Genomic DNA, 15,666 nt, shown 5'->3' on the forward strand with positions numbered 1-15,666 from the left:
TCTTGTTAAAATAATATCAAAATATTACATGAAGACTAACAGAAGTTGAGAAGCAAGTTCTTCAGCTGATGCTACTATCCTAAAACACTGTCCTTCTAAAATAACCAAATATTTTCCTGTTCAACAGTGTCATGTTACAAAAAGTCACAGACCATTACACAAATACTTCTGTTTCAATTCCTTACAGAAACTAGTTAACTGTTTCCACAGACCTAAATTTTAAATCTGGATTCTAAATAGAATCTAAACTGACAACATGGCTTTGTATTTTCTTTTTTAACTTACCTTCGCCATCCTCTGTCTATGAGATCCTGGTAATCTTGAACTGTCATCGAATGTGCCCACATACCTGAAATAAATAACACAGTAACACACTTGACTGACCACGGTTATGCATTAAAACATTAAAATGCAACAAGTTCTACAGAAATATTACTGTAAATCTGAGCAGCTGATGATGACCTTCAAATCAATGTCTTTCATGGATTTGGCATATTCATAGATCTTATAAATTACTGACTTACAACGTGCACATCAAGTGTAAAAAAATATAAATTAACACAAGTCTTGGGATGCAATCAACTATATTGCTCTGACTGTACAAGCTAAGAAGTTTACCTCACCACCTGTTACCTTACCCAAACATACACCAACAAAATAACACAAAGTTGTGCCTTAATTTTGATAAACTGAGTCAGAAACACTGGGTCAGAAGCACTTTTCAGAGAGGGGCTGAAGCTGACACGGACCATTCCCAGGGACCCTTCGGAGAGCAACCCCCCCGGCGGCCGCCCAGCTGAGCCAAGCTCGGGGACTGTCACCTCTTCACAGCGGAAAAGAATATAAATATAGCCTGCTTCCTGCTGAGCCGGCCTGAGGAACTCTGTCTGGCGGCAGGGGCAGAGCCGAGGGCCTCGCCGGGCAGACAGGCTCTGGTCCACCACCATGGGAGGCCCTCAGAGAGTCCAGCGGGACAACTGCACCTGAGAAATGAAACGGGACCAGGAGAACGCTTCGGGCAAGATCCTAACCGCACCCTTACTCAGGGTGTACATGTTATGACAGTAATAACTGAAACATTTCGTTCTATACAAAGCTTTCCCACTACTCCTGATGGGTTGCCCACAGATCGGAGACTTTTTCACCCTGGGGGCGGTGAGACCCTGGCCCAGGTTGCCCAGAGAAGCTGTGGCTGCCCCATCCCTGGAGGGGTTCAAGGCCAGGCTGGATGGGGCTTTGAGCGACCGGGTCTGGTGGGAGGTGTCCCTGCCCAGGGCAGGGGGTTGGGACTGGATGATCTTTAAGGTCCCTTCCAACCCAAACCATTCTATGGAGAGGCACCCTCAGGCGTAGAGCCTATGGCCTCCAGCCCCACACCGACCCCATCCCTCAGGCCTCCCCCAGCCCGGCCGGCACTAGCCAGGAGCGGCACCGTACCCCCCGGCCGCCCCCTTCTCCGGCAGCACCGGCCCGGCCCGCTCCCCTCACAGCCCGCCCTGCCCCCGGGGCCGCACCGTGGGAGAGGTTGCCGCTCTCGTTCTTGCAGTAGCCGCAGCGGTAGCCATCCTCTCCGCCGAAGTACTCGACGATGCTGGGAGAGCTGCCGGCCGCCGCCATCTCCCCCGCTGACCCGCTCGCCCTGCCCCGCCGCCCGCCTCAGGACGGCACCCTGCCCGCCGCCCCACACGGCGCACCCGGACGCCCGGAAACAGCCGCCGCTGCCGCCATCTTTTCTAGGGGCAGATCACGAGCAGCGCCTACAGGAAACGCCGGCCGCGCCATCTTTACCGCGGGCAGCCGCGGGGCCTTCCCCGCGGGCCCCGACCAAGTTCCTCCATCTTTAGTGAGGGCGGCCCCGCTCCCGCCACGGGAGCCCGGCTGGCCCCGTCCCGTCCCACCTGCTCCCGCTTACCGGCGGAGACCTTTCCCCGCTCCGAGCCGCAGTAGCCGCAGCGATAGCCCTCCTTCCAGCCCTTGTACTCCACCACGGCGGCAGCCATGGCGCCCGCCGGCCTCCGCGGCCCCGCCCGAAGCCGGGGGGGAGGTTGCCGCCCTCAGCGGTGCGGGCCGGGCCCCGGGCAGGGCTCCCCCCGCTCGATGGATCTGAACCAACACCCAGCGCTCGGGCTTGTTGTAGATGCTCCAAGATGATCAAAATGTGTTTTCTCCCACTTTCATGGCCTGACCGCGTTTTATCGCCCCCCAGACGGGCTCCGAGAGCGGGGGAAGCAGCAGAGAGCACATCAGCCCCACTGATGGACCAGAAACTTGCTTCCTGAGGAAAGGAAGGATAAAATCCTAAAAACCTCCAGAGACAGCAATCCTCAGAAGAGCATTTCCTAGAGATGGAGATAGACTTTTATTTATTCTGAAGACAATACTGCCGTGGCCCAAGAAAAGTGTGCTGCCTGAGTTCCAAAACCAAATACACACGACAGACTTAGGAAAAAAGGAAGGAGGAATTTATCTGTAATTGAGACCAATTTTCCTAAGTCCAACCTTGATTTCCAGAAGAGAAAGACGGTATCAAATTTGTCCTGCGGCACCCAAGATCATCTAGATAAGATTAGCACAGCAGAGGTGGTTAATCATGTAAATCCCCCTTGTTGGCTGCTATTGCTAAAAGACAAGGGATGAGAGAAGGGGGAGAGCATTTCCTTTTCCTGAAAGCTTCTAAGCGTCAGTAAACTTTTTATATAAAGTAGTAAACATAGCCATAATAAATAGAAAGTATATGGTAATAACCCTGTGACAGGTATGAACGAGACAGCTTATATAAAATGTCAAGATGTTCCAATAAAAATAAATTTAATTTTACAATATATACATATAAAATCTTTTCTGAAGGAAACATTTTAAAATATTTTCTTTAAGGCACCTAAGGGGAAAGAAAAAAAAAAAAAAAGACAGTAAGACAATATGCATTAAGATTTGGAACTTACCAAGCAACTGTGACAATAAAATAATTCAATCCTATCTTTTAAAGGATTTTAGAGGGAACCAGACTGTCTTCCCTTCCCCTGCTTCCCTAAGTCCTTCTTCAGACTACTTAGACTCATAAGCTGTCAGTAGGTTAAAAAAAAAAAAAGTACAAAAATTAAGCTATGATTCTTCACAGCATTGCATTCCAAGTATGAGTATGAAAAAATTAACTCGATTACATCACTTACTGACCACCAAATGTGAAAATAAAGGGGTTTTTTTCAGTTAATTACTGTATAGAAGACTAGACGGCATTGTGTGAAATATTCCAGACATTATCCAGTTATCCTGCTTATAGTTTTTCTATATTTGTAAGTCACAGGTAGTTTCCCCTGCAGTTCTTCCACATGCATAAGGAACTCATGCACTGTATCCTCAATTAGTTTAATTTTTTAAACAAACTTACTTGAATTAAGCTATATCCATTTCATCTTCATTTCTATAAGGAGGACTAATCATGGGTTCTGTTATTTCATATGTTTCTACGATCTCCTGGTTAGAGATGACAAGAAAACACAAGTTACAAGAGCTGAGCTATTTCAATTTAATTGCAGTTACCACGAGGCAAGTAATAGTTTCTCATACTAAAGCACTATTTCAAATTACTAAATTTCTTTAGCACATTCTGAGTGAAGGAGAAAGCAGAAGAGTCGTATGTGCTAAAAACTACTTTTTGTCTAAGATTTATTACAAACAGCAAACAGTGAGGAAACTGTATGCAGTATTTCCCCTCTAGAAGCAAGTATCGTATATAAGAGAAGAAACAGCTTCCATACTTATGCAGTCCTCATATAGAAGAATAAAGGCAAGTCACTGCACAAATTAAAAGCACTTAAACTGACACAGGCTTCAAGGACCAAAGATGAAATTGCTATCCTAATTCTCAGTTTTCTTGCAGTTAAAAACATTCATTAGATTTGTGATTGTTCTGGACTCCATAAAATTAAATGTAGTGATAATATATGCAGGAACACCCACCCTCAGAGTATGTAACAGCACAGCTCTCGGATGCATTTTTACACTTAAGAAAAAAAAAATTAATCAAAAGTATCAAGTGCTCTCTCTGATACCTTCCATTCTTGATGGTTCAGAGATATGACAACCTGGTTCCGTGCTCCAGCACTATGGTGACCCTCCTTTCCCTCGTTGTCTTTTGAAGGCTCTGTTCAAAATATAGTATTTTCATAGTCTTTACACTTGGAAAGTAGGTTTCCTCCAGGAACACAAAAAGCTTCACAAAAAGCAAATCAATTTATACATACTCCACTAAGCTAGTAGCTACCAACAGCCTGTACCATATGCTTCTTCAGAAATTTCTATAGTCTTACCTCCTAAAAATCTAGAAACTAACATTTCTGAGTCCCAGAAGGACCTAAGTATTTAATGCTTTATGAAATCCCACCAAAGTCTTAATCCCATTGATAACCTGCGGGAACAAAAGCCAGAGACCCCATACACAGGATGGCATTTCCTTTCCAACTCTTTTGAAGCTGAAGCACTTCCCAACTCAGAGAGACAACAGAGACTTCTTGCACACAAAAAATACCTCTTCTCAAAGCATAACAACGTTCATATACTTATTAGCAAAAATACTACTTAAAAGGAAAAGTAATAACCTGCTACTTCTATTAACAGAATTAGTTTGTATAGATAGCATAATGGCCTCTTCCCATATTTTGATATTTAAAGAGACTCAATCCTTTCAGCTACTCATAAATCTCTTCATGCCTTCAGTTACATTCACTGCATATCCCCAAATCTCTACTCTTGCAGCTCAAAATATACCTAAAACTTTGCAAACATATAAGATGCAGCTACTTCTGAATGTTCTAACAAAAACATAGTATTTTAAAGCTAGATTTTACCTATTATTGGCAATTTATCGTCATCCAGCTTTAATCTTGCGAAACCATCCTAAAAGACAGTAGGATTTAAAGTTTCAGAAATTAGAACTATCTAATGAGGATAACACACTGAGATTCCATATTTTTAATTAATATATTACATAATCATAAACAGGTACATTAAGAATCTTATTTGGCATACTAAATAGGAAAAAATATTAAAATATAGCACTTTAAGAATGAGGCTGATATAGGAAAGTTGGTAATTGCTGAATTATAAAAAAAGTTGAGTTTAAAATCATTACTTAAAAATCATTACTATTCATGAAGTATAGTTAACTCTTCATAATCACATCAATATTCACTATAAACCCGAATTTAGTCGAAATACATTTCTTTCTCCCTTTTACCAAGTCCATTTTATCATTACATCTAGTTTAATCTACAGATTCAAAGAGAACATGAAACACTGCACTGACATATTTTCCTACAACCTCATTAACTCTTTTACATCCTATGACTACTCCTCTATGATCTAAAATAACGTCAGCTAGAATTCTTTTTCAAAGAGTGCTTTGACAGCAAAAACTTCACTATTGCTTTGTTGGTTAACTGTCTGGAAATATCTAGTAAAAAAATTAGTCTGTCAACTCTGTTTTCTTCTTTATTCAATTATCAAAATATCACAGACTTTGTATAAAACAAATTAGGATTCCTAGTATTTAAATCCTATTCTGTCAATATTAATGCCATAAAAACAACAAATCAGTGTTTCTAGGTAATTCCAATATCTAAAATAAGATTTCAAGAACATGTCACGCCTTACCCTTATAATGAAGGAGACATGAAATATGTTTTCCACGGTGCGTGCAAAAGAGTTTGGATCAATCACAAGATCAAAGAAGGAAATAGGTGTATCAGCTAGAGATGCAAAAATAGGCTTGTTAAAAAAAAAATAACAAACAAAACCAAACAGGTGGTATACACACAGCTAATAATTGTAAACACAAACTTAAGAAAGTCAGTACTCCTTTTAAAAGCTAACTGAATGTTTGTCACTTTAGTTACAATGCTGAATTCCCAGTTGCCTGCAGAAAGAAACAGTTTCTAGAGAGTATTATTTTCTTCCCATCTTTTGCCACACACATACACAGTGACTATTTGATTGCCTTTAAAAAACAGCATGCTCTATTAAGAGGGAGAGGGTAGGATTTAAATATACTTTGCAATCAAGCAGCAACTGATTAGTGTTCATAAAAAACCCATAGTCAATATATAGCCTTCAACACAAAGATTTCTACATGTAAACTCCACCTAATTTTGCTTTTATAGTTTAACCACTCTTAACTGTAGATTGGTAGTATTCATTTTCTCAGATTAATGCTTTAAAAGCTTCATTGAATCATACTTACGATCGTTTTTAAAATGAGTTTGCAATAATCCCAAAATCCTCTCTACTTCTTTTTCCGTAGCTTCCTGATGAGACTCCTCCATTTTTTTTAACTGGAAAAAAAGAAACATAGTTTCACCTCAAATAACTACTGTTGTGAGAGAAGAATATGAAAAGGGCCTTTTAGGAACACATAACATAAAAGAGAAACTTTTCTGTCCATGCCGCACGTACAGTTACAGACACGCTTGTGCAAACATAAGACAACGTACGAAGTGTTTTAGGAATTAATTCCCATTTTACAGTATCAAACTGAAAGGCCACGGTTTGTATGTTTTGAGCCTATTTGCAGGTCTACTCTCACTTTTCAACAGTTCTGTGGACCCAGGTTACCCCTAGTAGTACATAGTCTTGTGAGTTGACTGGGGAAGTTTATTTATAAGTGTAGAAGGGCCGCTCATTAAGATCTTCAACTTTTTTTTTCAGAGAAGGCACCTAAGTTTACGTGTAAGAAATATCATGGCATGAAGTCTGACCCAGTCAAAGAATACAGTTATTGTGACTTTACAGATTTGTTCACTATCTGTAAAGCAGGGTACTCCAAATCATCCTTCAAGTACGGTCAGCAGCAGTACCAAATTCACTCTTCCAGTGCAGTGTTCAGTAACCTGTTTGCTGATCCTGGTAACCACCCCTTTCCCTTTGAGCACCTTGCAATAAAGCACCTACAGAAACTTTCACAGGTCACTATTTACCTAACACAGACTAACACTTATTCTGACCATCACTGTTTACCTAAACAAACCACAAAGAGCAGTCACTCACTTCTGGAAGCAACTCTCTCAAACCCTCCCGCTCCTCTTCTTCCAAGTAAAAACTGTATCAGAATAATTTCTATCGCTATTTGGATTATTAAGAAGTAGGCTGTACTTAAAGAGACATACTCAACATTTCGCCTCTGTGTATTGGTATTATCAGCCAGAGGTTCCTCATAACAACATGGTTTATTTTTTCAAAGTTTTAAATGTAAGCTCCTCTGGAAGTATTCTCAGAGTTTTGCCTTTCTGCCAGAGTAAGACAGAATTGGGAAACAGAAAGCAGGGAACATAGTGGTTTAGTGAGCCAATTAGTTTGGTGTTGCTAACCACCTTTCTGTGCAAATGCCACACACTGTTAGACACCTTTTATTTAAAAGTTGAAAACACGCTAATGTAAAGAAGTTTCTTTTTTGCTTCCTTTCAAAGCAATGAGCATCAGAGCAAATAAGCTAATTTTAAATTGAAAAATTATTCTGTAAATCCTATTTCTGAACTTGAAGTCAGCCTGTAAATCCTTTTTCCATCTACTCAATGAAATACTGCAGTCCACACAAAACAAATCAAGAAGCCCAATAACGAAGTCTAGATCCTTTAGTACTACTCTTTGTAACTGCAAAACCCTAAACAACACTAACAGAATGAATTTAAAATTGACTTGTAGTAACTATGCCATAACAAATCAATAATAAAGATAACATTTCACAAACCTGAGCAGGCATTGCCCGTTTTCCTTCTCCTCCTGGAGCTTTTTTCTGCCTCTCAATCCGTTGTCTTGGTACGGGAGGATCAGACTTGAAAGATCCCAACCTAACCAAGATAAAAAGAACATCTATATATAAATATGTTTTATATTGTATGCTAAGAAATCTATGTACTGAGCAGTTGATCTTCTGATAAAAGTGCAAAGTAATGACTGATGCCTAAAAATAAAGCCTCATCACATTTAGAGACTTCTGTAAACAGCCATCCCCAAAGGTAGCTCCCAGTGTATGTTGGCAGCCTGTCCTGGTTTCAGCTGGGATGAAGTTTTGTGGTTGTTTTTTTTTTTCTAGTAGTTGCTGTGTTTCAGATTTGGTATGACAGGAATGTCAGTAATAAATATTGTTTCAGTTATTGCTAGGTGATGTTTATATTTTTCCAAGACTTTTTTCAGCCTCCGATAGAAGCTGAGAGGGAGCACAGATGGACCGATGCAATGGCCAAGGACTACTCTGTACCATAGCCATCAGGCTCAGTGTATCCGTGGGGTCAGCTGGGGGTAGAGGAGGCACTTGTGATCACTCCTTGGGATGCTGCCAGCTCACCAATTTACCAGGTGGTGAGAGTGACTGCATCTTGTATATTCTTCTACCATTGTTATTACTGTTATTTTTCCATTTCTGCTATTGTTCTATTAAACTGTCTTTATCTCAACCCACGCGCTTTTTTCCCTTTCCCCTCCTTTTCTTCCTCTTCTCCCAGCCCTTCTGAGGGAAGAGGAAGAACTATGTGAGCAGCTGCCTCGTCCTTGCTGCCAGCTGGGGTTAAACCATGACACAGTCTCATACAAGAATTACCAACAGATGTATAAAATTTGATGACATGATTCCAACTTTTTTATTTTAAACTGAAAACTTTAAATCTACTTTTCTTAAAACTAGTTAAGAAATGAAACAGAGTATATGGTTTATATCCTCCAATATCTCCATTTGAATTTACTACGAACTTTTTTTCCTGAAAACTCTCTCCATACAATATTTCTCTCTTTTTCATCTATTGTTTAGTTTCTGCAAGTTCAGGTTTGCAATAAGCTTTTTTTTTTTTTTTTTTTTGCAAAAAAGCCATGAATTGTTATAGTCAACCAATAGAACATTCAGTAGACTAAGAAGAGATCTAAAGTTTCTCATTAAACAACGTGAGTGTAACATACATGCTGGATTTAGGCACTTTCTTGAAGTGCTTACCTCTCTCCATTGACTATAAAAGGAACTTAGGCTCCTAACTTTGGTTGCCTTGAATCTCCACCAAGTTAGATGCCTAAAGGAGAGAGTGCGAATTGAGACTCAATTCAAGTTAGTTCAGCAGGTACCCAAAAATTCTGCAGCACATATTTTTCCCCTATCCCGGGTGAGTCGTGACTGCTCAATTTCAGAAGTCACGGACTGACCGTGAAAAAAAAAAAAAACCCACCTCAGGCTTCAGCTAAGAATAGATGGAGTCAGAAATAAGCTGTTCTTTTCCTAAACCAAGGACTACACTTCGTTACTTAAAACTAACTTTTTGCTAATATTCACATATCCTCCATCAGAAGGCAGACATTATTACTTAAAGTGTCAAAACGCAACTGATGAGGAAAAAAAAAAAAAAAAGTCTTTCTTGCAGTCAGCCTTGCAATCTTATAAAAATTATTGGAAAATACACATCATTTAGAGCTTATAGCTTGAAAGGGCAAATATAAGTTTGAAATATCTCAATTAGCTATCCAACATTAAATATCTGATACTGTATGATCAAATTATAATATTCAGCAACTTTCTTACAATTGCAGTGATACTTATTGGGGGGTGGAATTAGTGTAAAAGCAAAAACAACTGAATAATATTCTATCAGCTCTAATGCTGATAATTTAATTGAACGAGATCCTGCTGTTGTAGGCTGACTTAATGAGAGATTTAAATTGGAGTGTTGTTTATAAGCCAGGTGAGAGCCACTAAAAAGGCTCCTATTAAATGGGTTGTCTACGCATAAGGAGAGATAATGCTGATTCTACATAAGGTCACTTGCCAGTAATCAGGTCATTTCTCCTGAAAGTATAGCCAGAAAGCAAGATTCTAAAAGACAACCCATTAACACAGACATACCATAAAGAGACCAACAGTTCTTCTTGTAATACAATCATTGGGTAAGAGATAATAGACCCTGATAGACTGACCTTCCATAGCTGTCTGGGAAAGAAAAGAAAAAAGAAAAAGAAAAAAAAAAGGGTTCCTCTATTCATGATTCTGGCTGCAGCCTCTAAAGGGAGAAAAAGATGAGGGAAGAGTCAGGTTTTAAAGGAAAGAGGATGACTTCTACTGGTTTTAGTCTGAAACAGGTAAAGCAAAAATACCTTGCTATCTTTACAAGATACAAGTGATATTATTTTGTAGCCAAGCCAAATCAAGATCAAATACAGAAATATTATGACATATTTTGGAGACAAGGAGTTCACTGTACCATAAGAACAGAGACCACACAGAAGTTCTTGTTGACACTCTGTGACCCGAGATTAAATTCTATTCAAGCCCAGGGCATTAAAGATAAGAATCTATTAAGGCCATTAGCCTGTGCTGTACAGCAGATATATCTACTATTTCCTTAAACAAACTTACATATAGTGAAAAGAAGGTGCTCTTCTGAAGTACTTTTCAGTTTCTTCTCCCAGTTTATGCCAGGCATTACTAGGTAAGTAACCACCTGAAGTGCTCTCAGAATCACTATCATTTTCTTCTATGCGATTTATCCCCATGAAGGTTAGCTACAAGAGAAAGAAAGCTGCAATGAAAATTCACTTAAAGATCAGTAGATACATTAATGGTGAAATACTGCACTGTGGTGTTTATCCTATTAGATTAATATTTAATATCACTGCATGAGAACCTTGACTTTCCTGAAGATAAGCGAAAACAGAAAAACACTCATGTACGCACTTGTGTTTAGGAAGCATCAGCAAGCAATGAAAAAAAAGAGCTATAGGTAAATAAAGTTGCCTATATTCCAACAGGATTTCAATGATGTATGAAATAGCAAAGCGTTACTTAAATTATGCATATAGTGCATTAAAATGCACTATACAGCTAAGAAGTCTCACAGTTTCCGAACACCACACACTTCCAGGAAGCCTAGCTCCTCAAACATCATAAAACTACTTATTTGGCCCAACCTTGTGTCCATCAATCCAGACTTCCACAGGAACAATGTGAATAAACAATGGAATTTGATGGATTTTTATATTTCAGAACTCTAGATCAAAGACTCAGACTCCTTATTAATCTACTGTAACACAAGAGAAAATTTTCAGGGGGGGTAAATCCCCTTCGAAGCTATTCTGAACTGACTCTTCCAGCCAGTCACTGTACAAAGAGACAAACATGTCTAAAAACATGCAAGTAATCCAAAGTCCCATTCCATGAGAGTGACACAGGGCCTTGAAAACTCCTTCCAAAAAACATATAAAGCAGCAGACAGGGTAAAGAAACTACTTAGCTACTGGGAAACTATAAAACAGAGGGTATAGAAAAGTGCGCAAGACTACCTAAAGAGCATGAACAGATCGAACTGTGATAAAGTAGCAGCAATGCAACCACGGAGGGGGATGTCTGCATTTTTAGATAGATTTTCCCCTATGCATATTGGAAATGCTTGATATATAGATTAAAACAATTAACATTAATCAGAAATCTAATCAAAGAAATTAATAGGAAGAGTATTAAATTCCATCAGAACTGTCATGGACAGTCTGAGGCTTTTATTTTATGATTCTGTAACAAATAGAGCAAACCTCTAGCAAAACTGTTGGCAAATTCAGGATCTGGAACTTACCAAGTCGTCCGCAAATGTTAGTGAATCAAATGCTGTCATCTCAGAGTGCAACTCATTGGCCTTCTCCTTTCCTAGATTTGATGCTAAGACAAGAAATTGGGCATCCAATGCAGCCTCTCGCGCACAGGAAACTGTTACAGAGAAGACTTTATGTTAATAATACAAAATTGTCAAAAATATAATAATAAAATTTAGCATAGACTTTTCGGGGTGTACAGTTTCATAAATCATTTTATTGTACTGACCTCTAACACACTTACTTAGAAAATCCTTGTAATATTTGTATTTTTAAAAAAGAGGGAGAGAAAAGGAACGGATGACAACGACAAAGGCAAGCACAGACAAATAACACATTATCTTAAAGAATAAAATGCATCTTTCATTGACAGGTTTTCCATCTCTCCAAGTGATATGAACCCCTCTACACTGATATCTTTTATATGTATTATGTATTGTTCTACAGAGTCAAGATAAAGCAAGCAGTATTTCTAAGTGCACATAAACACTAAAGCAATGATATTTCTTTTATCATATCAGCTTATTCGAACAATCCCTCTTCAATTAAAGATATCTATCTCAAGTTATACCTTAATAATTCTGATAAAGTACTTGGACCTCAAGGTCATTCTCCTGCCCTTTTTTGTTTATAGAGCATCATTGCCTCACACGTGGCCAACTGTCAAGCAAACACCTCTCATAAGGGCCATAGAATTTGTTTTACCTCCACTGAACAGTTTATTGGCCTCTTCCAAAGCTTCTGTCAGTCTGTTGCTTTTTGAACTCAGCATATCCTCACAATTTTCTGGGGGGAAGGGACACAAATGAAATCCTAAATTACTTAAATAGAGAAGCATCGAGAAATATATACATACGCCTAAAATCAAAACTGTATCTCATCACACACACACAAAACTACAGAATATAGTTATAGTGCATTAATTGAAAGATTACATAGGCTCCATTTTTATTAATGTTTATGCATTAACTCAGTTTGAAGTAGTAATTTTCCATTTACTTCAAGGGAGTAAGATTTATATGGTTGAATTTATGTCAGCAAATCCCAGATTTGTCTTGGTTCCAGTAAAATTTCTCTATCTGTGTCAAAGCAGCTACCAGATACTACAGTTTTCTGTATTTTATTCATCCTACCTGTTACTAAGGACTTTCATGAAAGAAACAAACAAAGCAAGCCCCAGAAGTGCATGCTTGGTGATTTCCAAAGATCATCATGTCAAACACAGAGACTTATATGTAACGGTATACACGTGATTTAAGAGGCTTTCAGATGTTGAGTTCTGAACAGCTACTCACAGCACTGCTTTTAATGATGTACACAACACTCAATGCACAGACGCAACCTCTGTCACTTTTCTGCATAATCACAGACTAGATCATCCATAAGCTGCGCTGTATTCTCTTGTAAAACAACTGCACAAATTTAGCAAGTATGCAGAAAACAACCAACACCACATGTTGCTAAATTTGGCAGTGCTTACTCAAACAACCCTTGTTATGCTTTCATAAGAAAAACACATTCCAAACATACACAGAAGTACTGACACACCTATCTAGAGAGATGCTAAAAAAATCCTATAGCACTTTCTGAAAAGCCTAAGAATAACTTTCCATTCCAGGCAGGTACTGGTACCAACAGTTTCAAACTAAAGCTCAAACACCAGCAACGTAAGATTAAAGGCTATCAGTATATCTCCAGGTCTAAAGCTAATAGTTCCCCTGCATCAATGTGGTCATACATGTTAAGCGCAGGTAAAACATAGAATGGTTTGGGTTGGAAGGGACCTTGAAGACCATCTAGTCCCAACCCCCCTGCCCCAGGCAGGGACACCTCCCACCAGACCAGGTTGCTCAAAGCCCCATCCAGCCTGGCCTTGAACACCAGGGATGGGGCAGCCACAGCTTCTCTGGGCAACCTGGGCCAGGGTCTCACCACCCTCACAGCAAAGAATTTCTTCCTAATATCTAAAGGCACCCTCTTTCAGTTTAAAACCGTCACGCCTCATCCTATCGCTACACTCCCTGATAAGGAGTCCCTCCCCATCTTTCCTGTAGGCCCTTATAGCCTTGCTATCCTTGGGCATCCAAATGCCTCCAGGGAGGTGAATTTCCATCTAACTCCAGGCCCAAAATTTCAGCAGGCCACGGAACTCGGGAGTTCCCACGAAATCCTAAAGAGTTCCTCAAACACCAAGGGCAGGCCTCCAGCCTGGCAGCTCTAGGGACTGAGCTAGTCCACCGGCAGCCCCCATTTCCCCGGCACAAAGAGGCCTCCCCGCCGGCGGAGAGCCGTGCCCGCCCCCTGGCCGAGGCCAGGCCCTCGGTCCGGTCAGGGCCACCCCCGGGGGGAGCCGCACCCCGGGCTTACGCTGGACGCTGCAGATGAGCTCTCGGTACTGGTTCCGGAGCATCCTCCTGCTCCGCTCATCGCCGGCGACCTCGGCGCTCTCCAGCCGCCTGGGCTTATCCCCCACCGCCTCCGGCTCCTCTCCCTCCTCCTCAGAGGCCGGCGGGCGGCCCGACAGCCGGTGCTGCTTGTGCTGGGGCACGGCGCCGTTATGGGAGGTGGACGGCAGCGAGGGGCGGCCGCGCTCCACACTCGAGCTCTGCGAGGAGGAGGAGGAGGAGGAGAAATCATCGCTTCCACTCGCCTCCGACATCGCTGGTCGGCGCCCCGGGCCTTCGCCAGCCGCCGCGGAAAAGGCGCGGGAGGCCGCTGCCCCGGGAGGCCGCCGCCCGGGCAGCCTGGCCCCGCGGAAGGCGCCAAGGCCGCTGAGACGCCGTTACCGGTCGCGACGGCGGCCGACAAGGGCCAAACCGGCGTGGAGGGGGCGGAGCGGGGCGGCGGGCGGGGCCAGGGCCGCCACAGCCCGCTCCGCCGCCGACCCGGGGAGGTCGCCGCCGCGGTGGGAGACGGGCACAGCCGGCGGCGCATGAGCGGGCGGGAGGCAGCGGGCTCCCGCGCTGCTGGGCGGCCGCGCTGCTCCCTCAGGGCGGCTCCCTCTCTCAGGAGTAACGCCCCCCCCCCCCCCCCCCAATCTCTCTCAGGAGAACGGCGCCCCCCCCCCCCCCCCCCCCCCATCTCTCTCAGGAGAACGGCGCCCCCCCCCCCCCCCCCCCATCTCTCTCAGGAGAACGGCGCCCCCCCTTCATCCTGAGGGGAATGCAGGCCTCCCCCCCACCATCTCTCTGAGAGGAATGCCCTCCCGCCTCCTCTTCTCCGAAGGGAACGGCGGCCTCCCAACACGGCGGGAATGGGACAGCCTCCCCCCGCCCTGGGCGGCGTCGGGCCTCGCAGGTAGTTGTCCTTGGCTCGCTCCAAAATAAATTGGTCCTAAGTAATTTCGAATAAATCCCCAAAAGGGCTGCTCACACACGTCCGAGGGGTGACTTTTTACCTCGTGGATTAAGCAAGTTTTCTGCCTTCAAAAAGTTGAGTGGAAAAGTCCTGGAACTTTCGCCTTTATTAAGGAGGGGAAATGTAATGATGAACCTAAGGACAAGGAATCTTTCATCTACTTTTAAGCCCTAACATCTGAGGAGGTGAAAATTAAAGACAAGGGGGTGATATACTTGATTGAGCATCTTTAATACATATGTTTCCATGTAAATGTATAGATCATTCACAAAGCAGGGATCTGTGCTCTGGCAAATAAAGTAACAAATATATACTTTGAAGTGGAGTAGACTCCTAAATTAGTTCATGATGACCAGTGGCGGTGTTTATACAAAAAAAAAACAAAAAAACCAAAGTTAAAGCCAAGTTAAATGTAAGAATATGCATTGTTAATTTAACAGGAAGAAATGTATCTTCAGTATTTTTAAATCATCCACAACCAAGCATTACACATCTAGAAAATTCAGTAACATTCTAATTGTCATTTCTTTATGAGCATTTTATACTACAGACTAAAAAAATTCCTTTAATATACAGTTTCTCCTCCCTCTGTTCCTTTCCCAGTGCCAGTATCATCAGAGGTTATTGAAGTGGTGGATCTGGCTTCTGATCTGGAGCAGTGGGCCAAGTAATGTCCCTCATTGCCCTTATTTTCTCATA

The 15,666-nt window shown here is 42.0% G+C and overlaps 2 protein-coding genes across 20 annotated transcripts in view; both read right to left on the reverse strand.

The window, feature by feature from the left end:
* Positions 1–2,029, reverse strand: part of ATE1 (arginyltransferase 1) — an 80,485-nt gene extending 78,456 nt beyond the window's left edge. For 7 of the 19 annotated variants that reach the window (XM_074159229.1, XM_074159228.1, XM_074159223.1 and 4 more), the window contains exons 1-2: positions 1,515–1,735; positions 286–349 (exon numbers count right to left, since the gene is read on the reverse strand). In XM_074159229.1, the coding sequence (XP_074015330.1) occupies positions 286–349; positions 1,515–1,617 (167 nt within the window). In that variant the 5' untranslated portion in view covers positions 1,618–1,735. Of the gene's footprint in view, positions 1–285; positions 350–1,514; positions 1,740–1,912 lie in introns of those variants that run through there. The other 12 variants (XM_074159230.1, XM_074159227.1, XM_074159225.1 and 9 more) reach the window with 5 other exon arrangements.
* A 312-nt stretch (positions 2,030–2,341) lies between these two features.
* On the reverse strand, positions 2,342–14,413 carry NSMCE4A (NSE4 homolog A, SMC5-SMC6 complex component). Its single transcript, XM_074159077.1, has 11 exons — positions 13,978–14,413; positions 12,316–12,396; positions 11,595–11,725; positions 10,385–10,530; positions 7,742–7,841; positions 6,239–6,329; positions 5,653–5,747; positions 4,848–4,896; positions 4,053–4,144; positions 3,389–3,474; positions 2,342–2,878 (listed from the first exon to the last, which is right to left on the reverse strand). The coding sequence occupies exons 1-10, from the start codon at positions 14,267–14,269 to the stop codon at positions 3,394–3,396; spliced, it is 1,158 nt and encodes a 385-aa protein (XP_074015178.1). The 5' UTR covers positions 14,270–14,413; the 3' UTR covers positions 2,342–2,878; positions 3,389–3,393.
* Positions 14,414–15,666: the final 1,253 nt, after the last annotated feature.

Source organism: Numenius arquata, chromosome 15 (assembly GCF_964106895.1).
Source record: "Numenius arquata chromosome 15, bNumArq3.hap1.1, whole genome shotgun sequence".
Lineage (NCBI taxonomy): Eukaryota > Metazoa > Chordata > Aves > Charadriiformes > Scolopacidae > Numenius > Numenius arquata.